The following is an 18,352-nucleotide window of genomic DNA, read 5'->3' as shown; positions in this document are numbered from 1 at the left end:
GAACTTGAATTCAAACAATAAATTAATGCAGTAAAAAATACTTTTAAAAGCAAATTGTTAGAAACATTTGAATGAAATTATATTATGTTTGTAACCGATTTGCCGAAGAAAAACAAAATCCCAGAATAAAATGAATTATTATAAAATACAGTATATTAGTAAAAATATTAAAACTACTGTATAAATCGTTTTAACGAAATTGATAGGTATAATACCTGATAGGTATAATAATCACAATAATATGTTTATTACTAAATTATATTTTTCATATGTGATATGTATATATTTTTGTCAATTTTCTTTGAAGTCGCTAAATGGCGATGATAATTTCCGATTTTTCGTAATAACAGATATTTTGTTACAAACGGTATCCACTGTACGTCAGAGTACAAAATCAACGCACTTACGTTTACCGTTTTCATGATTACAAAAGCCAAATAATGGTAATCGCATTGATCCAGTGGGGAACTAGAAGACAGCACGAAAACAATTATATTATGTAAAAAATATCCTCATTAGCATGTCTGTGACGTGGGTCATTGTCAAATACGACGTTACTGATCAGTGACAATATAGTGCTGTTGGGTAATTAGACATAATGATACGCAATGGGAATGGTATCGTTTTAATTTTGAATTTCGACCCATTTCAATCTTTGTCCCTTGACTGCTTGTTGTAGCGTTTCCCAGTATAGCGTATTAAAAATCTATATAATTCATATAACGTACAAAATCTGATAAAATTCAGTGTATTCATACAATTATATGCATCAGTGTGTGTGTGTGAGTTTATGTAAATAATATTATACTATAAACAAATATAGTGGCATAGGGGAATGGCTGTTTATCAAGTAATTAGCCTTAATGTGTCGTATAATAAGGTACACTCGCGTCCTGTCTGGCGTCTAATTGTGCCACTGGCATGAATAAACTACTTTAACATTCACACGATGAAAAATACACAATACGTACACACATGCACGTTATACTTCATTAAATAACACTTAATTCGTCAGTCGGACGTGATATGGTCTATGATCACGCCGTGGACCTTTGGGGGTAATAATTGTTTTGTTGAGCTCAGGCCAACTTTTCTCCCGAAGTTAAATACGGGTGAATTTCACAAACGGGTAATGAATAGGGATTTTTTTTTTTTTTGGTACAGTTGTAAGGACGATAACAATATAATGATAATATTTTAACAGTTTATATTATAATAGTTTGACGTATGGTGTGCGTTTCATGTTAGATTTTCTATTGCGATTACAAAACGGAGAGACTTTCTTTGCGTGACAGCGATTTATCTTTATTATTTTTTTATCAGTAAACTCTTTCTCGATGTACAGAGTAAATTTTTTATTTATATAAATGTAGTGTCGATTAAGTTTAAAATATTTTTTACGCTATTTATAAGCTTAGTCTTTAAGATAATTTTAAAAATACGACCAACAAAATAACTGTGACATTAACGGCAGATTCATCATTAGTTTCGAGTAAAGAACAATATCGATTTAAGAAAAACTTTTAAATTTTGGATACATGATATTCATTTTGGTGATGAAAATATATTTTGAAAAAAAATAAATACAATATCTGGCATTATTTATTATTAAATAAAAATGTTGGTTACAATGACAGCTGTTTAAAAAAATTTAAATCTTAACAATGGAAAAATGCTTTAATTCATGACTAAGTTATTATCAGTTTTTATTTATTTTATTTTTTTTTCTATTTATGAACTTTTAGATTTGAAGAATTGAAAATTGTGATCATGATGTACGTATAGCTGTAATGTTATATGAATTTTATTTAATATACCAGTTCGGGCCGAACGTTTATTATAAACACATGAAAGTTGCAACTGTCCGCACTCCGTTATCTACAATATAATCATTAATCAAATCGTAATGATATAAATTTGACTCAATAGTTACATCATTAATATGAATAAACCTCAGTAAAATGACACCACCTTGCCATGAACATTTACATCCACAAAAAGAAACCTGTCTGACATATCAATTATGTTCAATCAACATTGTATAAAAACAAGTTTTTATTTCAATATATTGTAACGTTTTAATCAAAACCGATGGAAACTACGTAATCGCCACTCCCGTAAATTGTACTTCGGGAAAACTGGATCACCTGCTTCACAAAAATCTGGAGCTTTTGGCTACTCCCATCGACATAAAAAAATGTATCAAACTTCTCTGATTTCAATACCGTCTCAAAGAATATTACCAACACAAATGGTTACATCTGTAAGTCAACTCCTTCATATCTCACTGTTTAATCTTTAGATCTTCTGTGTTACAATATAAACATAGATAATTTACATATGAATAATGCTAGTTGCATATACCCCTTCTAATTATCGTACATACATGGTCTTCATAAAAATTTTACATAATTCCATATTTTTTTTTTTTTCGTTAGTAGATTGGCTTATTAATTAAATGTTCTTCTATTCCTCCCTATCTATAGCAACTTTTTTAAATTTTCTATAAAATCGTTTATCTAAATCTAACATGATTTGCTTTATATAAGATTGTCTTGGTCTTCCTGGTTTTCCTTCGATATTTTCTTCAATTATAGATGTTATCCATGAATTGTTCTTTAGGAGGTATCCTACCCATTTTTTTCTTTCTCTCTTAATTTTATCTTTTACACCAAAATTAGTTCTGATCTTGCTGAAATAAAACATTCAGCAAAAAATATATACAATGCTAAAAACAAATATACACTTTCGCTATTCTTTGTAGAAATTTATCTGCATGATATTAACATTGATATGTATGACATAACATATTTCCACATTATAAAAGTTATAATAGAAATACCATACAAAAAAAAATACGAGGCCCATCACAACGCCATTCGTGCCAAGTATACAGACACAAAAAAGTACTGTAATCATTAAAGCTTGATGCATCAAATATCGTGAAAACCACCAAATGAAAAAGTGTGCCAAGGATCGAAATATTCCCGTTAAATACACTTTATGCACCTCAGAACACACTGCAAACTTCAAAGGTTGCTCAGTATTTGAGTCAGCCTAATTCAGTCAAACTTCAAGTCAAAGATCCAACTTGTCAAAGCTAGATTCTTACATTCAACCGAGAACCAAAACAGCTAAAAACAGCCAAAATATGAAAATCGAATATACATCTCTAATAACTTTTCAAATTTCATAACAACTCTAAATTTATTAATTAGTCCATAAATTTCCCTTCTTTCCTCCGTTTTAAATGCACTTATCGTGAAAAGTATTATCTCTTCATATAAATAATCGCACAACAACGACCGATAAAATATATAATATTATACACAATCATCAACTGCCTAATCTCTATCTCATAAACTCTATTCAAAATGTTAAAATTGTATTAATTATTTTAATTTACAATAAATAGACGAAAAAAAAAAAATTATTACAATACCTCTGTTCCCATTTCACAAATTATGATCGTAGCCACATTAGACTGCTTAGGGTAGTATGCTTTCTTTTACTTACATGATGGAAAATTGACAAATATTATAAAATTTCACAAACGCATCGCTGAATTTTAAACACATCGTTGAACAATAAACACACCTCAAAGAATAATATCGAAATAAGAAAATGCTGCTGGTTTTTTGAACGCAACGTTTTGTCATTGTTTTCAAACGATATTCATTGATACTCATCAAAACTTCTGTACATAATACACGCGTAGTCAACTTGCTTACGGAATGTATTATTTTTATTATTTTATTTTCTTCTGTTGTTTTTCGTGTAATACAGGAAACACATCAAACGTGTACACTGCACAGTAATAATATTCGCGACACACATATGGGCTAATCATAAAACTATACGCGTGCACAGGTATTTACGTCGACGGTAGCAGATCGATATTGGCCGCTCATAGGTAATTTGACAGAGTTTGCCGGCAGCATACGATGCTTTGTTAAACCATATCGCATAAAATAATTGTCTCCGATCGGCCGAACACCAATACGGGGTTGAATTTCGGTGTACCATTACGATATTCATTATGGAATATATCATACGTTGCCCAAGTAATCGGAAGCGGTACAGCTAACGTCCATATTTCGAACGTGCGGTCACTGATTGATACGGGATCTGTGATACAACGGTATAATATGTGATCCAGACTTCTTATACAGTCGAGTCGCGATAATTGGAAATTTAAAGGGGATGAAAAAATTCACTTCTAGATATGTAATGAAATATAATTTTAAAATTTTATGACAAAAAACATTATGATATATATAAGTACATAAATGTTAACTCAAAATCTTCTAATTTACCTATACCTTCGATTTAAGACGTGTCCAACAAATTACTTAAAAGTTTGTTACGATGTCATTGCTTGGTTCACCGTAATCATAGTTAAGGGTATTTCAGGCTCATCAGGAATCATTATTTGATGTAGATGATCATTATCAGTAAAAATATATTATATATACTGTATAATAGTTCACCGACTACAACTTTATCAACGATTGAATGCATATGATTGAAATATATTCGGTTGATCGATATTAAGTTTATCTGTTACAATTTACCAATCATATGCCAATCGTATACCACCATCATCATCGTCATTGTTTCCTAAACATATATCACATCACACTGATCTTCATTAAAATAGAATCCATCATTTTTAAACAATTGTCAATTGTATTTGGTTGTACATTACTATAAAAACTAACCGATACATAGTTACTGTTATTGTACATACATTGATAATTAGTTTCTATCTACTCGTTTACTCTTTATAATATAGTAAAGATATAATAATATTCTATATCCGAGTAAACAAGACTTATAATACATAACCATACATATCTTAAAGACCTATAATACATTCAGTTATGAGAATTTTTATGATAATAAGAAAAAATCGAGTTATCTAGGTTCGAGTTATTGCGACTCAACTGTATTTAGCAAATGAAAAACACATTCACGGTATAATGTGCTGATATCGCACGTTTTAAAAAGAACACCTATCTATTAATATAAGTTTTTAATTTTTTATGAATCAAATACATTTCAGTAAGAAACCGGGAAAAAATTATAAATATTTAAATAAAAATATATGTTACAAAATATTGAAAAATATTCCGTATTTTTGTATTAGTCAGTCAGTTTATGAATATTATTTGTTTTGAAAGAAGTTTATCAACAGTTATTTTTTATTAAAAAACGATAGAACATAAAACGAAAATAAATGTTTGTATTTTTTTCTCGTTTATATTTTATTTAATGCAAATATACAAAGCGGTATAGTTATATTAATCTGTCGAAGTTTTTCTGATACTTTTATCGATAGAAATTATAAAGGTAGTATAAAAGTAAAATATTTGCGATTTTCTAATATAACCTATATACAATGTACGATATAAGAGAATAAATATTATGTTATCACTTGTAATTAATAAATAAATAATTTTTCAGGAAAAATCTGATATTTTATTACATGGATAGAGGTATTGAAATAAACTTGTTTAATAGTATCTATTCAATTTATTCTTTGAAATTTCGCTCTTTAAAAGTCATGCATCTTTATTTCATCCCATCACTTTATTAAATACATTATATTTTCAATACCTTTGTTTATTTTAAATAATTCCCATCACTCATCTATGTTATTCAGTAAAAAATCCGTACACGTTTTTTTTTTCCAATAAGGATATTATTAATCGTTATTTTTGTTTAATAATATATACATTGAAGTTGATTTTTAAAGAATTCGTTCAGGTTGGTTAATTGTATTTAATTAATTTTTTATTTTAACAATGATGCAGTTAAAGTGCCTAGGTAATTGATAAAGTAATAGTAAATGATAAAGAAAATGTTGCATCTAATTTTCTTATTGAATATTTAAAATATATCTTTAAACGAAACAATAATATTATTTTTTTTTTAAATTAATTCCGATAATGTGGATAAGAAGTTTAATTGTTTTATTGTTTTTACGACAGCCATTTACTCAATTTATAAATTGATTTATTAGCACACCTGCAGGTAAAAAATTTTAATTAAATATGCGTTGGCTGTAAATGATTAATGCAATACCGGTTAAAAAAAGGGTTTAAACAGAAGATTGGTGATATTTAGAACTAGATAGGCCACTGCAGTAGTATATTTATATTTGAAACCAATCAGTGAAATCGACTTTATTTTCATCTAAGTTGAGGATAACAACAATATATTTATAAATACAAAATTAAATATAAATTCTGTATATAAATTTGTTGATTTATTATTTTTATAACGTTTTACTTTTGAAAAATTGTACAGATGAAACAATATACTAATTATCAGTGTTCTAATTAAAAATCGATTGTTACATAGAGGTATTATTTGATAATTCATACTTGTTGTTAATAATTCAATTTTGTGTTACGCATTTACATATGATTTCAAATTTATACATTTATCTTAGAATTTTAAAAAATTACCTAATTTTACAATTTTTGATTCGGTATCCATATTACATTTATCAACGATGGGTCAATATTTATTTCATACGAGTAGAATAATATAATTATGAAAGTTTCAAATTATAAAAAAAGTTTAATAACCTAATTCATTAATTATTTATATGTGTACATCCATGTCCAGTGGCGTCATTTAAGTTTTTTCTAATGAAGAGCAATCGGCATGCTCTTATTAAATTGTCGACTGGGTAGCTCATTTTACAGAAGTACCGATTAACTTGGGAGGAGGAAAACGTCAGTTTAGTCCAAAAATATAATTATTACTTGATGATGTACTTTGATGAAGTACCCATATTGTACATATCTCATTTTTCTGATTTAAAACATATCAATGACTTTAGAAAATACAAATTTATATTTTGATAATATGCCAACTTTGAATAACTAAACTCTAGACAGGGAAAAATGCATGAGTTTCCCTCTCCCAAATTACGCTACCATTCATGTCACTTACTTTTAAGTCTTCGTACGAATATGTTTTTTCCTAATGTATTTTTTTATGTAGAGTTATGGCCTGTAAAGTTATTTTAATTGTCAATACATTGGTGAATTTTACTAATAAAATACAATTATATATAAAAATCGATTGAGACTATTAGTGAATTTAACTTCACATATATTTTGTCTAAAAATGTTAATTCAATATTTGACAGCAGTATTCTGAATTAATGATAAAGATTAAGTTAGTTAAACTAGTTAGTTAACTAGAACACAATTGTTGACAAATAGCTCATATGATTTTGATAATAAGAGTAATCTTTTTATTCAAAATCGTGTATATAGACACAAAATATAAATAAATATCATGGTAAAACCATTATTAAAAATATTAAATAAGTATTAAAAAAAAAGATTAAATCAATCTGATTTAATATATTTATTTTATATTTACAAAAATAAATAAATAAATAAATATAATAATAAGTACCTCAATAAATCTAAAAGTAACAAAATGTTTTTTGATTTTTAATATTATTGATTGTAACTTGATGCATTTTTTTAAGGAGAAAAACACTTAAATAACTTGAATCTTACAATATATTATAATATATCTTATTATATTATATATATGTAATATGGTAATATGCAATAATTTAAATATTGTGAAACCTCATACTGCAATACGAAAAACCCATCAGTAGAAATTTAAAAAAAAAAAAACAATTGTGAAAAGTCAGTAAATGAAAACAGATGGTTTGAGATACTCGAGCAGGGTTTTAGCAGCAGCTTTGAGTGTGTCGTGAATACAAGAGGATCGCAAACTATATAAGTATTATCATAAGTATATAAGCATCTATACGAGAATATTACCAACATGATTATGTTTTGTAGTACTTTAAACAACGATAAGTGACCTTGCATGAAGTGGTTTCCTCTTGATATTTGTATACATCTAACTAAAGAAACAGGATGTGGCGCTGGACCACAAGGTAAGTATTTATTTATCATCTGTTAGAAAAATGATAACGACCTCCTCCTACATTCTCCCATTACTGTTCAAGGCAATTCATTTACTAGTGCTGCTGATATAGGCATGACAAACAGGAGTTATTTTTCACTTTATCAATACTACATGGCTCCGTGTGTACGTTGTCTAACCACTAGACAACGATTTAATAATAGAGCCACGAAAATGTGGTGACGTGCATCGGAGTTCATCTAGATTCAATTTTCCTTGTAGTCATGAAAATGATTACAATGTTTATTTAGAAAGATCTTGCCTTTAATTTATTTACAGATGAATACCATGAAATAACTTTGAAAATCGCCTGAGGTAAAATGTTTTGCCTATCAAGAACAAACCATACAGATATTATACTTATAATCAAACATAACTATGATTATTTTAATTTATTTTAATTTGCATTTATATTGAGTAATGCATTTTTCAATTTATTTAGTAGGTTTGCTACGTAGATTAATAAGAATAATTTTTTTCCCAAATAAAATATTCGTCACACTAATATTATTTACAATTTGAAATAATTAACCATAACATACTGCTTTGAAGATAATTAAAGAGCGATCACTATTAAATTGATAAATTGTTTTAGGACCCAGGCATCAAGTATTAGTTTCTAATACTAGAACCATAATATCAAATAGCAACTTGAAAAAAGGACCATTTATTAAAAATATTTATTGAAAGAAATGTTTATTTTTTGTAATTAAAAAACATCAATTTAGGAAAAGAATTATTTATTGAATTTTGAAACTATAAACTTTGACAAGTATATTATATCAAGTTCTATGACTAGATGTACCAAGAACTTCTAACATCTGTTTTTAAATGATGTCACGCCATATTTAAATCATCTGTTTTTGTGTATGGATGGAAAATATACGTTATATTTAACATTAACTTACATAATACATAAAATTTAAAACTTTCGTACGATCAATGATGTGTGACAGTAATGTACATAGATCTTATTAGTGATACGATAAAATGTAATGTTTTAAAGATACGGAAAAGAAATGGTTTAGTAAGTTTATATCAACAATTACTTCGCAGACACTTGGGCGGCATACTGTGTAGTGCGTGTAATTCTTGCATGTATTTTTTTCAAGAAAAATTAATGATTATTAATTACATTTAAATTTAAAATCGAACAAACCAAATTACAGGTTACATAGTTAACAACATAAGGTCGATTGTCTAAAAACGTTTTATGTTAGTTATTTTATACTTTATACTTTTTCATAACAATCAAACAAAACATCAGAGTATTTAAAAATTTTAAAATTTTACAAATATGTTCATCAATATTAATGAATTCATTAATATAATATTAAATTAATAAAAAAACAAATAATTACCCTTTTGTAATATACATTGTAATGTATATTTTATTGAATATTTGTAAAATATGCAAATATGTACATTGAAATTGTTTCAAGTTTCAAATATATGTATAATTGATATTCATAGAATATATAATAAATAAATATTCCTTTGTATCATGCATTAAAATGTATAGAATATTTTGAGTAAAAAAAAATTAATTGAAAAAATATAATTAGTTTTACAATTTAAAAATGGTTTTATCTTTTTCAAATGTAAAAAAGTTAAGCACACTAACAAAATTTTAATAATACTTACAATATTTTATTTTAATAATAATAATCATGTTTAAAGAATGACGTGAGAAAAAAAAAACAGCTTTCGATTTTTTGAAGTACACGATATATTATTGTATCTTTTTAAGTGGATGTATACGAGTATGTATTATAATATAATGATATGTAGGAACATTGGAGTATCTAACAGTACAAGTATTTGAAGTTATAAAATGTTACTATATATTATAACTGTCCCGGTGATCCCTAAAATTGAAGTATACAAATAAAATTTAGTTGAAATATGATAAAGTAAAAATTGATTTTCCGTAGGATCATTAAATTTAAACGTAATTATAAAATAAACAAATTGTCATACAATATATAATACAATTCACTTAAAATAATTCACTGTCAGCTTGCAACAATCGAAATTTATATTGGAAAGAAAACAATCGAATAGCTCTCAGTTTTATAATAGAATTATTTTTTTTTTTAATAAAATATAAAAATATAGATTTGAAATAATCATCTAGATCTATTTGAAACTAAACACAAGTCTACCTTAATTATAATTATATCGAATACCTAATAATCACATTGGAACATTTATTATTCGTACCAAGGATACTAATTATAGTGTTAAATTAACTCGAGAACTTTAAGAGTACCACTAGAGCCATTTAAGGATATTTAGAATCAGTCGGGGTACCTACTACCAATAATAAAATGTAGCTTTTTAAGAAAATTAAGGATTAATTTTAAATAAAAATAGAATGTTTTTGAATAAAGTGCCGACGATTAAAAACATTAGATAACCTATTTAAAAATAAAAAAAATGTTTATCGATAAATATAACAAAATAGGTATATTATCATATTTACATATTCAATTTCAAGGTATCTAATATATACATAGCAATATATTTATGTAGACATTCGAGTATGTATTCCATTTTTCAATGGATATAGAAAATAAAACTGATTTAACTATCGTAATTAATAATATAGTATATAGTAATATAGTATCTGTTTAATATGCGATAAAAAATACGTTATCATGTAGATTGGGTAGATTCAGATTGCATCAATAATTAAAGTTTATCAAACTTATCATTGATATTCAAGAAATAATTCAGTGGTACTTAAGAAAAATATGTGAAGTATTAAAATGTGTATTAATTTTATGAATTATAATTTATAATTAATTATACGATTGTAAAATAATTCATCGTTTTTTAAAGCTTATGCGAAATATTGGCCTATGTTTTAAATGAACATAAAAATTATTCTTATTTATGATTGAATTTTAATGTTTGAATACTGAATATTCCAAAAATTTGACTAATATGCTTTTCCCAAGCACTACTAGATCATAATTACAAATGTATTAAGTTATTTATGTATAAGAAATAGAACACGATTGTTATCCTTTATAATGATAACATCAAGTTGCTAATCTTTCGGTTTAAAATATTTTTGCGAGTATAATAATTGTCAGCTGAACTAAATTCAGCCAACAGCAACACCTGGTCGCTACAAAAAGAAAATATTACTCAAAACCATAAGAATGTACAACATGGAACAGATGTTCCTGAATTAAACTATTACGACTAAGGGTAGTGGGAGGGGAAAAGGTTATATTTCATGAGTTTCCCAGTTGCTAGACTTATAAATGCTTTTAGTTGTTGAAAGTTTAAAAAATTTAACTGCCGTTTCTTAGAGCAAAAACATAAAAATTAAACATAATCATCACCGATGTGGTGGTATTTTAAAAAATATTTGCATATTATAACATGATTAAAACTTATATAGCATTAAGCGTATGCACCGCAATCACACTAATGTAAAAGGTAATATCTTGTTTATGGCAGACGTTCGCTGTACAGTGAGATTATTACAAATCGAATGTAATATATGAATAATAATATGAAGGTATAGGTGTAAAATAATAAAATATAAACCGTTAAGTATAGATATAAAATTATAAAACAATATTTACATCGAATCGAAGTGAGAAAACAAACGGAACGTTTTGCGTGTCGACAAAAGCTGTATTATATAACTTTGTCTACTTAAACCGTCAATCAAGACTTTTGTCGCCAAAACATTTCGTTTGTATATGTCATCTTAATAAAACTGTAGAATAAATAAAATTTAGCTTTCAAGAAATTTTATTGAACTTTTAACAGTTAAAAAAAAAAGTATACCAGATGTCGAAAGACATAAAATACACAATAAATTCAGGAACAATCGTTACAGCTGTTTGTAGAGGCATTTTACTGTCCCGCTCTACCCACTCTCCCACGATTTCCTAAAAATAGTTTCAACAAGTAATTTTGTACGAGCGTACCTTAGTATATATATATAGAAAAAATAACGTTATTATTTTTTATTTTTTTTTATTCGTATCGTTAATTATTTCTTCGGTGCAGAAAAGCTATAGTTAATTTTTAGTGTTGCACGCATTTTTATTGTTATCGTAAACGATAATATCGTATATCGTATATACATATATTATATGTACGTAGTACTTTTATATACATGTGATACGACGTTAAATATAATGGGGCGTTTCTACCTGTTGTCGCAGTTGTAGTAGTAAATAGTTATTCTATAATTTTATGTCATTCCACCACCGTCACCCCTGACCATCACCACCCAAGCCATGTTCACTTCAATAAACGGGCTTTGTCCAGCCGAACGTATTTCCAAATGTACAACGGTCATTCTTGGTAAAATATTATTGAACACTTCGAGTGTTATTTGCTGCGCTTACGGTTCGATTGCCTAAGTTCTTGACTCTGCAGTGCAAGTACGCCGTTCTGCCGACTAGTCCGGTCACGTTGTTCGGCACCGTTTTATCGAATACCGGACCAATTATCGGTGGCGGAATGTCCTGAAGAAACTCCTGTAAGAACTTCCTCGAGGCGGTGTTGTCTGTGAACAGAAACAAATCACAAGTTAATATACGTATAGCAGTTATTACAGATTTTATTGTTGTTATAGTGTTAGTGTAATAAAAATATGATAACTACAGTAATTATTATCATAATAGCTGAATTAATATCATCTGGTTATCGAAATATATTCATAGGAATAATAATCATTTTTGGAAATCGAGAATTTTCGGTTCTGATCATCATTTCATGTTTTGTTCGAGAAATACATTTATTTTATTAAAACATGGAAGATGTGGATTATCCACATCCCTCGATAACGATTTAAGAACTATTAAATATATTTCTAATTTTTTACATAACAATTTTAAATAACAACGATAATTGAGCTATACATTTATTACGATCTATAGTTAGAATACTTCTTTAATATTTATTCAGTTAATGTATAGAAAGAAATATTTCTGGGACTAGTTTGCACACAGTCCATGTACAAATATTTAAAAAACGAAAAAAAAAACATTAATAAAAATAATAGTGAAGCCCCATACTCGGTGGTTAGATTTATTTATACCTACGTTATTTGTTCATAATATATTACAAGAGTATAGGATTTTTTTGTTATAAAATATATCATATTTTTATCTATAGCTTGAAAACCAATACCTCTTAAATTATTGTAATTATGTACTGTTTTTGTTATTTTTATTACCATCGTTATTATTATTTTCAATCTCAACAAAATTCTCGGGGTAACTCTAATATCAGTAAATCCGACTATGATCGAAACGAACAGACCGTCGAATATATTTACAACGGAACCTGCTATAATTTGACAGGCTCACATTTTACAAAATACATAGGGTATAATTTTATTTTATCTTTCCTCTTTTCATAGTAACAGGTATGTATTTTTTCAAAATATAAATAGTCTGTTGTTCAATAAATGGAAAACTTCATGAACTCGTGATTGCAATATGATGCAATTTTTCAGGAAATAAATGAATAACTTAAAAATATAAAATTATTTTAATCAGGAAAATTTTTTCTTTCGGTCATATATATATTTAATTATTAGTATAAAATACATTTTTTTGAAATGTTGTTATATTTAAAGAAAATAGTTATAATGTCATTTATTTCTAACTTTTTTTTATTTATGAAAGGAGTTTAAATACTAAAATGTATGTTATTAATACATTCACTTTGTAGGTACTCCAAATTCTGAATTATAATAATTAATAGTTGTAACTATACTGTACTTTATACTTTTAAATATCAAATATTATTTATTACATTATTCATATGGATATGTTTTATCGCTAGGGTTAATGTTAAAATACACTCCGAAACGCCAAACCGGATGTTACACTTGTCGAGTAAAAAGTACCAACGAAATTAAAGCATAATATTTGCTCAACAACAATTTTGTTGTCATAATACATTCATGGTAAAATCATAGTTAATTTTGTATAAATATTTTAATAAAAGCATAGTAGTTGGTTGATACCTTTTGAAAAATATTTGAACAAGATTTTAGTATGAATTTAGTATGACAACCAATCGGTGTATTTTACCCGTTATGTATTATGTGTTAGAAATGTGTGTAAATAGCGACTTTAACAAGGGCAGTTTACTTCGACGATGAGTGAAACATTGAGCTTAAAGTTTAAAATTTTATTCATAAATTTCAACATATTTTTAATAAATGGTTACTATCTTGAAGGTGAAATAATGATACATTTTAAGCTTACTTACTATAAGCTACATTATAAATATCAAGGGTATTGAGAAATCGAATTGAGTACCAACCGTACCTTATACAACTATTTAAAAAATAAGTGAAATTCGGTAGATCGTGTCATAAAATTCGATAGAATCTATTATTGCTCTGGAACCCACACGAAAAATACTACCTGCAAGATAAAGGATGAGGGTATTCTGACCAGTTACGATATGTCTATATGGGGATCAACCGTTTACTATCCGATTGCAACATCTAAATCTCAGAACGTACCGTGCCAAACGTAAAAATTCGACAATTTTCTACTGCTAAAAAAAAAAAAAAAAACAGGAAAATTAATGTTGGTTAGTCAAAAACTAAAAATACACTTTATTCATTCAAAAATTACTGTTACAAGAGTAAAACATGTTATATTACTGAACGATTAGTTGTAGTTGCCAAAACCTTAGAGGTAAATTTGTATTTACTATAGCTGCCGATTGAAGTTGAAACTAGGTGGTAAAACTCGACTTGCATTAATCGCATCGTATTTTTTTATGACACGAGATTTACCAACAAGATATGTTCATGTGTGTGTGTGGCGTGAACATGGACGGAATTTATAATCGCGCGTATATCGGGCTACAGAAAGTTCCTACACGGCATCACCACCACAAACGCTCGGTATGGCAAAGTTGATAATTCTATTAATTCCTAACGTCGAAGTTATCTTGCCGGGTGCACGTTGAATATTAAAAAGACGTTGCAGCGGTGACGACGCCCCTGACGTTCTCGTTATTTAGCGATGGCTCCGAGTTTCTTGGGGGGGAAGCATAACATAAAATTATAATAATAATAATGTTACACCAATAATTATTGTTTATTTTGATATGCATACGTCGACGGTGATTTCGGAGGCATCGGGTAATGTGCGAGTGCTAACGTACGGCGTATTACAAACTTTTACTCGACCTTATTAAAAATTATCCATGCAACGCCATACCACCTAAATAAACATGTAAATTTACCGTTCCAATCGGTGTCCTGATTTTCACCAGTATATTATTATTATTATGGTTGTCGTCAATAAAATGCAGTGTTACAGGTACGATAATAATAATAATAGAGACGTCGCGCTCATGAAACGGAGTTTCAAGTAAAATGTGTTCACGTGAAAAGTCACCAGTGGCATTCTTTCCGAATCCATACACGCCATCGTGACCTATTGTGATCTAACTTTATTACTTTTATCCTTCCATTGCTCATTAAGTTTACGATTGGAAAATATTTTTGTTGGAAATATTTCATCTAGAACTGAAAATTCAAATTTCTGTTATAACATTGAGTTGATTTCTGAAAGAGTACAATATATGCAATATTTTTTTGACATAATAATGGAATAAAAATAAATAACTAATGCCAAGTGATATTAATCATATATTAATATATATATATATATATATATATATTTATTATGATATATTTATTGATTATAAACCTTAAGTGAAAATAATTCGCAAATGTACCATATTCTTGAAATTCTTTACAGACAGTAGGCCATGCAATTATAAAAATAGCAGTAAATAGTAATTCAATATTAGTATACATTATGTTAGGTGTCTAGTTCTACTCGTATAATATGGATTTTATTTACATGGTATTTTTTTGGTCACGAGTAATTTCTAAAATTACTCATCCAATCGTCATGCAGGTAAAAATTGATGTCTAATTTCAATTCTTCAAATTAATTGAGTAATTATTTATTAAATTCGTTCAATGCCAATTTTCGCAATTTCAGTCCCTATGGTCAAATTTACGACACATATTTTCGAGTTAGGTTGTGTTATTTCATTTATATAGATACATTATATTTTCAAGGATTAAGTGTTTAATCTTATACCATAATACACCATGAACAATTTAGTAGAAAAGAGACATAAAAAAAAAAGATTAAAAAACCAACTTTTTAATAAATAAAAATTCATAGTCAGGTATACTCATATATAAGTTCAATAAAATTACGACTTAATATGAAAAAATAGAGGAAGGGAAACATTTGGAAAAATATATGGTTTTATCATACATAAAGATAATTATTTATTTTTTTCTATATGAATTTGTTTTTATAAACTTTTTAATAATTATAATAGTAACAAAAAGTTTTTAATATCCAATCATTTTCCCATAGAACATTTAAATAGTAAATTTTAATTATTACTAACACGTTTGATGTAAATATTAAAATGAATGAATATTTTTAGCGAGGTATATTAGTTTCTAAATAAACCAAAAGAAACATTTTGCACTTCTAATATGGGTAAAAAATATTTCCATGCATAGGCGCAACTTTATTGATGCTTCCCGGACTAGAACAATCGTAGAATATGATATGAGTTAAGTGTTAAAATGCATTATCACAAAGAAGATTATTGTAAGTCTCATTTAACAAAATGAGCTGGCAAAAAAATGGCTGTAAATACTTTTAAGGCGCAATATTTTACAATCTATGCAGTCCATAATACTATCAAAATGCGGAAAATAATTTATTCAGATTGTTTTAGTTTTTGTGTATGAAGCAAAACAAAATTCAAACCAAATCTAATAAATCCGAAAAACAACAATAGTACTACATTTTCTGTACTAAATCTAACATAAACTGTTATGTGCTGTTATATTTAAGATAGCTCAACTACTAAATTACATTCATATTGACTGAAACATAAGCTTATATATAAATTCTTAAATTTATGACGGGACAGGGTGAGCGTAATTAGCAACTGCAATATAAAATATAAATAACCGAAAGCTCGTATGACTGTAATGCCATGAATTTGTTTCAGCACATTTTTTTGGTACAAATGTTCAGTAAAATAATATTTGAAATAGCAGTTGTTTATTTGCAAAAAAAATTACATTGAGAAATGGTTAGTGTAATTAAAACCGAGGTTCTAAAGTGTAAAAATGTTTTGCAGTTTTTACTATCTACATCCAGGATGATTATATATTTTAGAAAAATAAAAAACAAAAAATACAATTTTTATCGTATCTTCGTTTAATACAGGATATGTTTGGAATTTGTTAGTTTTTCCAGTTTTTTTTTTTAGATTTTTTTTTGTAAGTACTTTAAATATAATAGCTTAGTATTTTAAAAACACATAATATTAATTTCATTATAAATAACGATAAAGAGAGAAAAATAAAATAAATCTGAAATAACCATCAGAAATCGAACCATCAATTATTAGTTAAAAAACAATGTGCTATATTCATACGATTTTGAAGAGACCTTAAAAATCAGGGATAACCTAATAGATAATAAACAGTTTTACTGGTAAAATGAAATTGAAAACACCTTAATATTTCGTTAAAAAGAAATATCTACAGGATTAATACAAGGTAAAACTACTTTAATTTTGTTTGGTTAAAAAATGCAAATAGATTAAATTGAAAGGTAATTTTCCGCTTTTCTAAATACCTTAAAATTACACGATGTACTATATGCATATTAAAAAATTATCATTTCGTGTTTCTTCATAACTTGAACATATTTAGGTCAATCGTGTCACATTTGGAAGCGTCTGTTACAAACTCAAAACAATATACAGGTATTCTCGTAAAAATAAATAAAAGCTACAAATAAAGATCTTAGTCCAAAATAAAAATTAAATTAAACTGACAATCAAACATATTATATGATGTGGTTAGTATGGTCGATTGTTGAATTTCTCTACTTCTCGTAATATTTAAAACCGCTGGGTGTACTCGACAGATGTTTCTCGACATTTAAGAATACAGATTTATTAGAATAGCTGAATAATGTAGGTTAGTCTTTTGTCCAGTTTAATCTAAAGTACGATTCATACCATTTTGTATAGTACGAACACAACATTAGAAGTTATCAATCATATGATTCTATGACAACGTTTTGTAAACTATTAAAAATACATGATTATAAAAACGATGCACACCATGTTGCATTCCAATAATAAAGTTCTAAAATTAAAGTGTTATTTTTCAAGTAAATTATATGGATACTGTAGGTTCTTGTTCCGATTTATACTCCATAAATATACCGATAGGTATAGCAGTGAAATTGTTAGGGGTCATAGACATTATACATACATTTGATGTAATTATTTTAAAATTATAAAATACTAT

At 27.2% G+C, this 18,352-nt stretch overlaps 1 protein-coding gene across 3 annotated transcripts in view; it reads right to left on the bottom strand.

The window, feature by feature from the left end:
- The window catches only part of LOC112679627 (zwei Ig domain protein zig-8-like), a 345,073-nt gene that overhangs the window by 81,106 nt on the left and 245,615 nt on the right, over window positions 1-18,352 (bottom strand). For all 3 annotated transcript variants that reach the window (XM_025549512.1, XM_025549511.1, XM_025549513.1), the window contains one exon: window positions 12,351-12,511. In XM_025549512.1, the coding sequence (XP_025405297.1) occupies window positions 12,351-12,511 (161 nt within the window). The remainder of the gene's footprint in view (window positions 1-12,350; window positions 12,512-18,352) is intronic.

The sequence above is a fragment of the Sipha flava genome, unplaced genomic scaffold, assembly GCF_003268045.1.
Source record: "Sipha flava isolate LNK unplaced genomic scaffold, YSA_version1 165_pilon_pilon, whole genome shotgun sequence".
In the NCBI taxonomy this organism is placed as follows: domain Eukaryota; kingdom Metazoa; phylum Arthropoda; class Insecta; order Hemiptera; family Aphididae; genus Sipha; species Sipha flava.
This window is presented reverse-complemented; position numbering and strand designations above follow the sequence as displayed.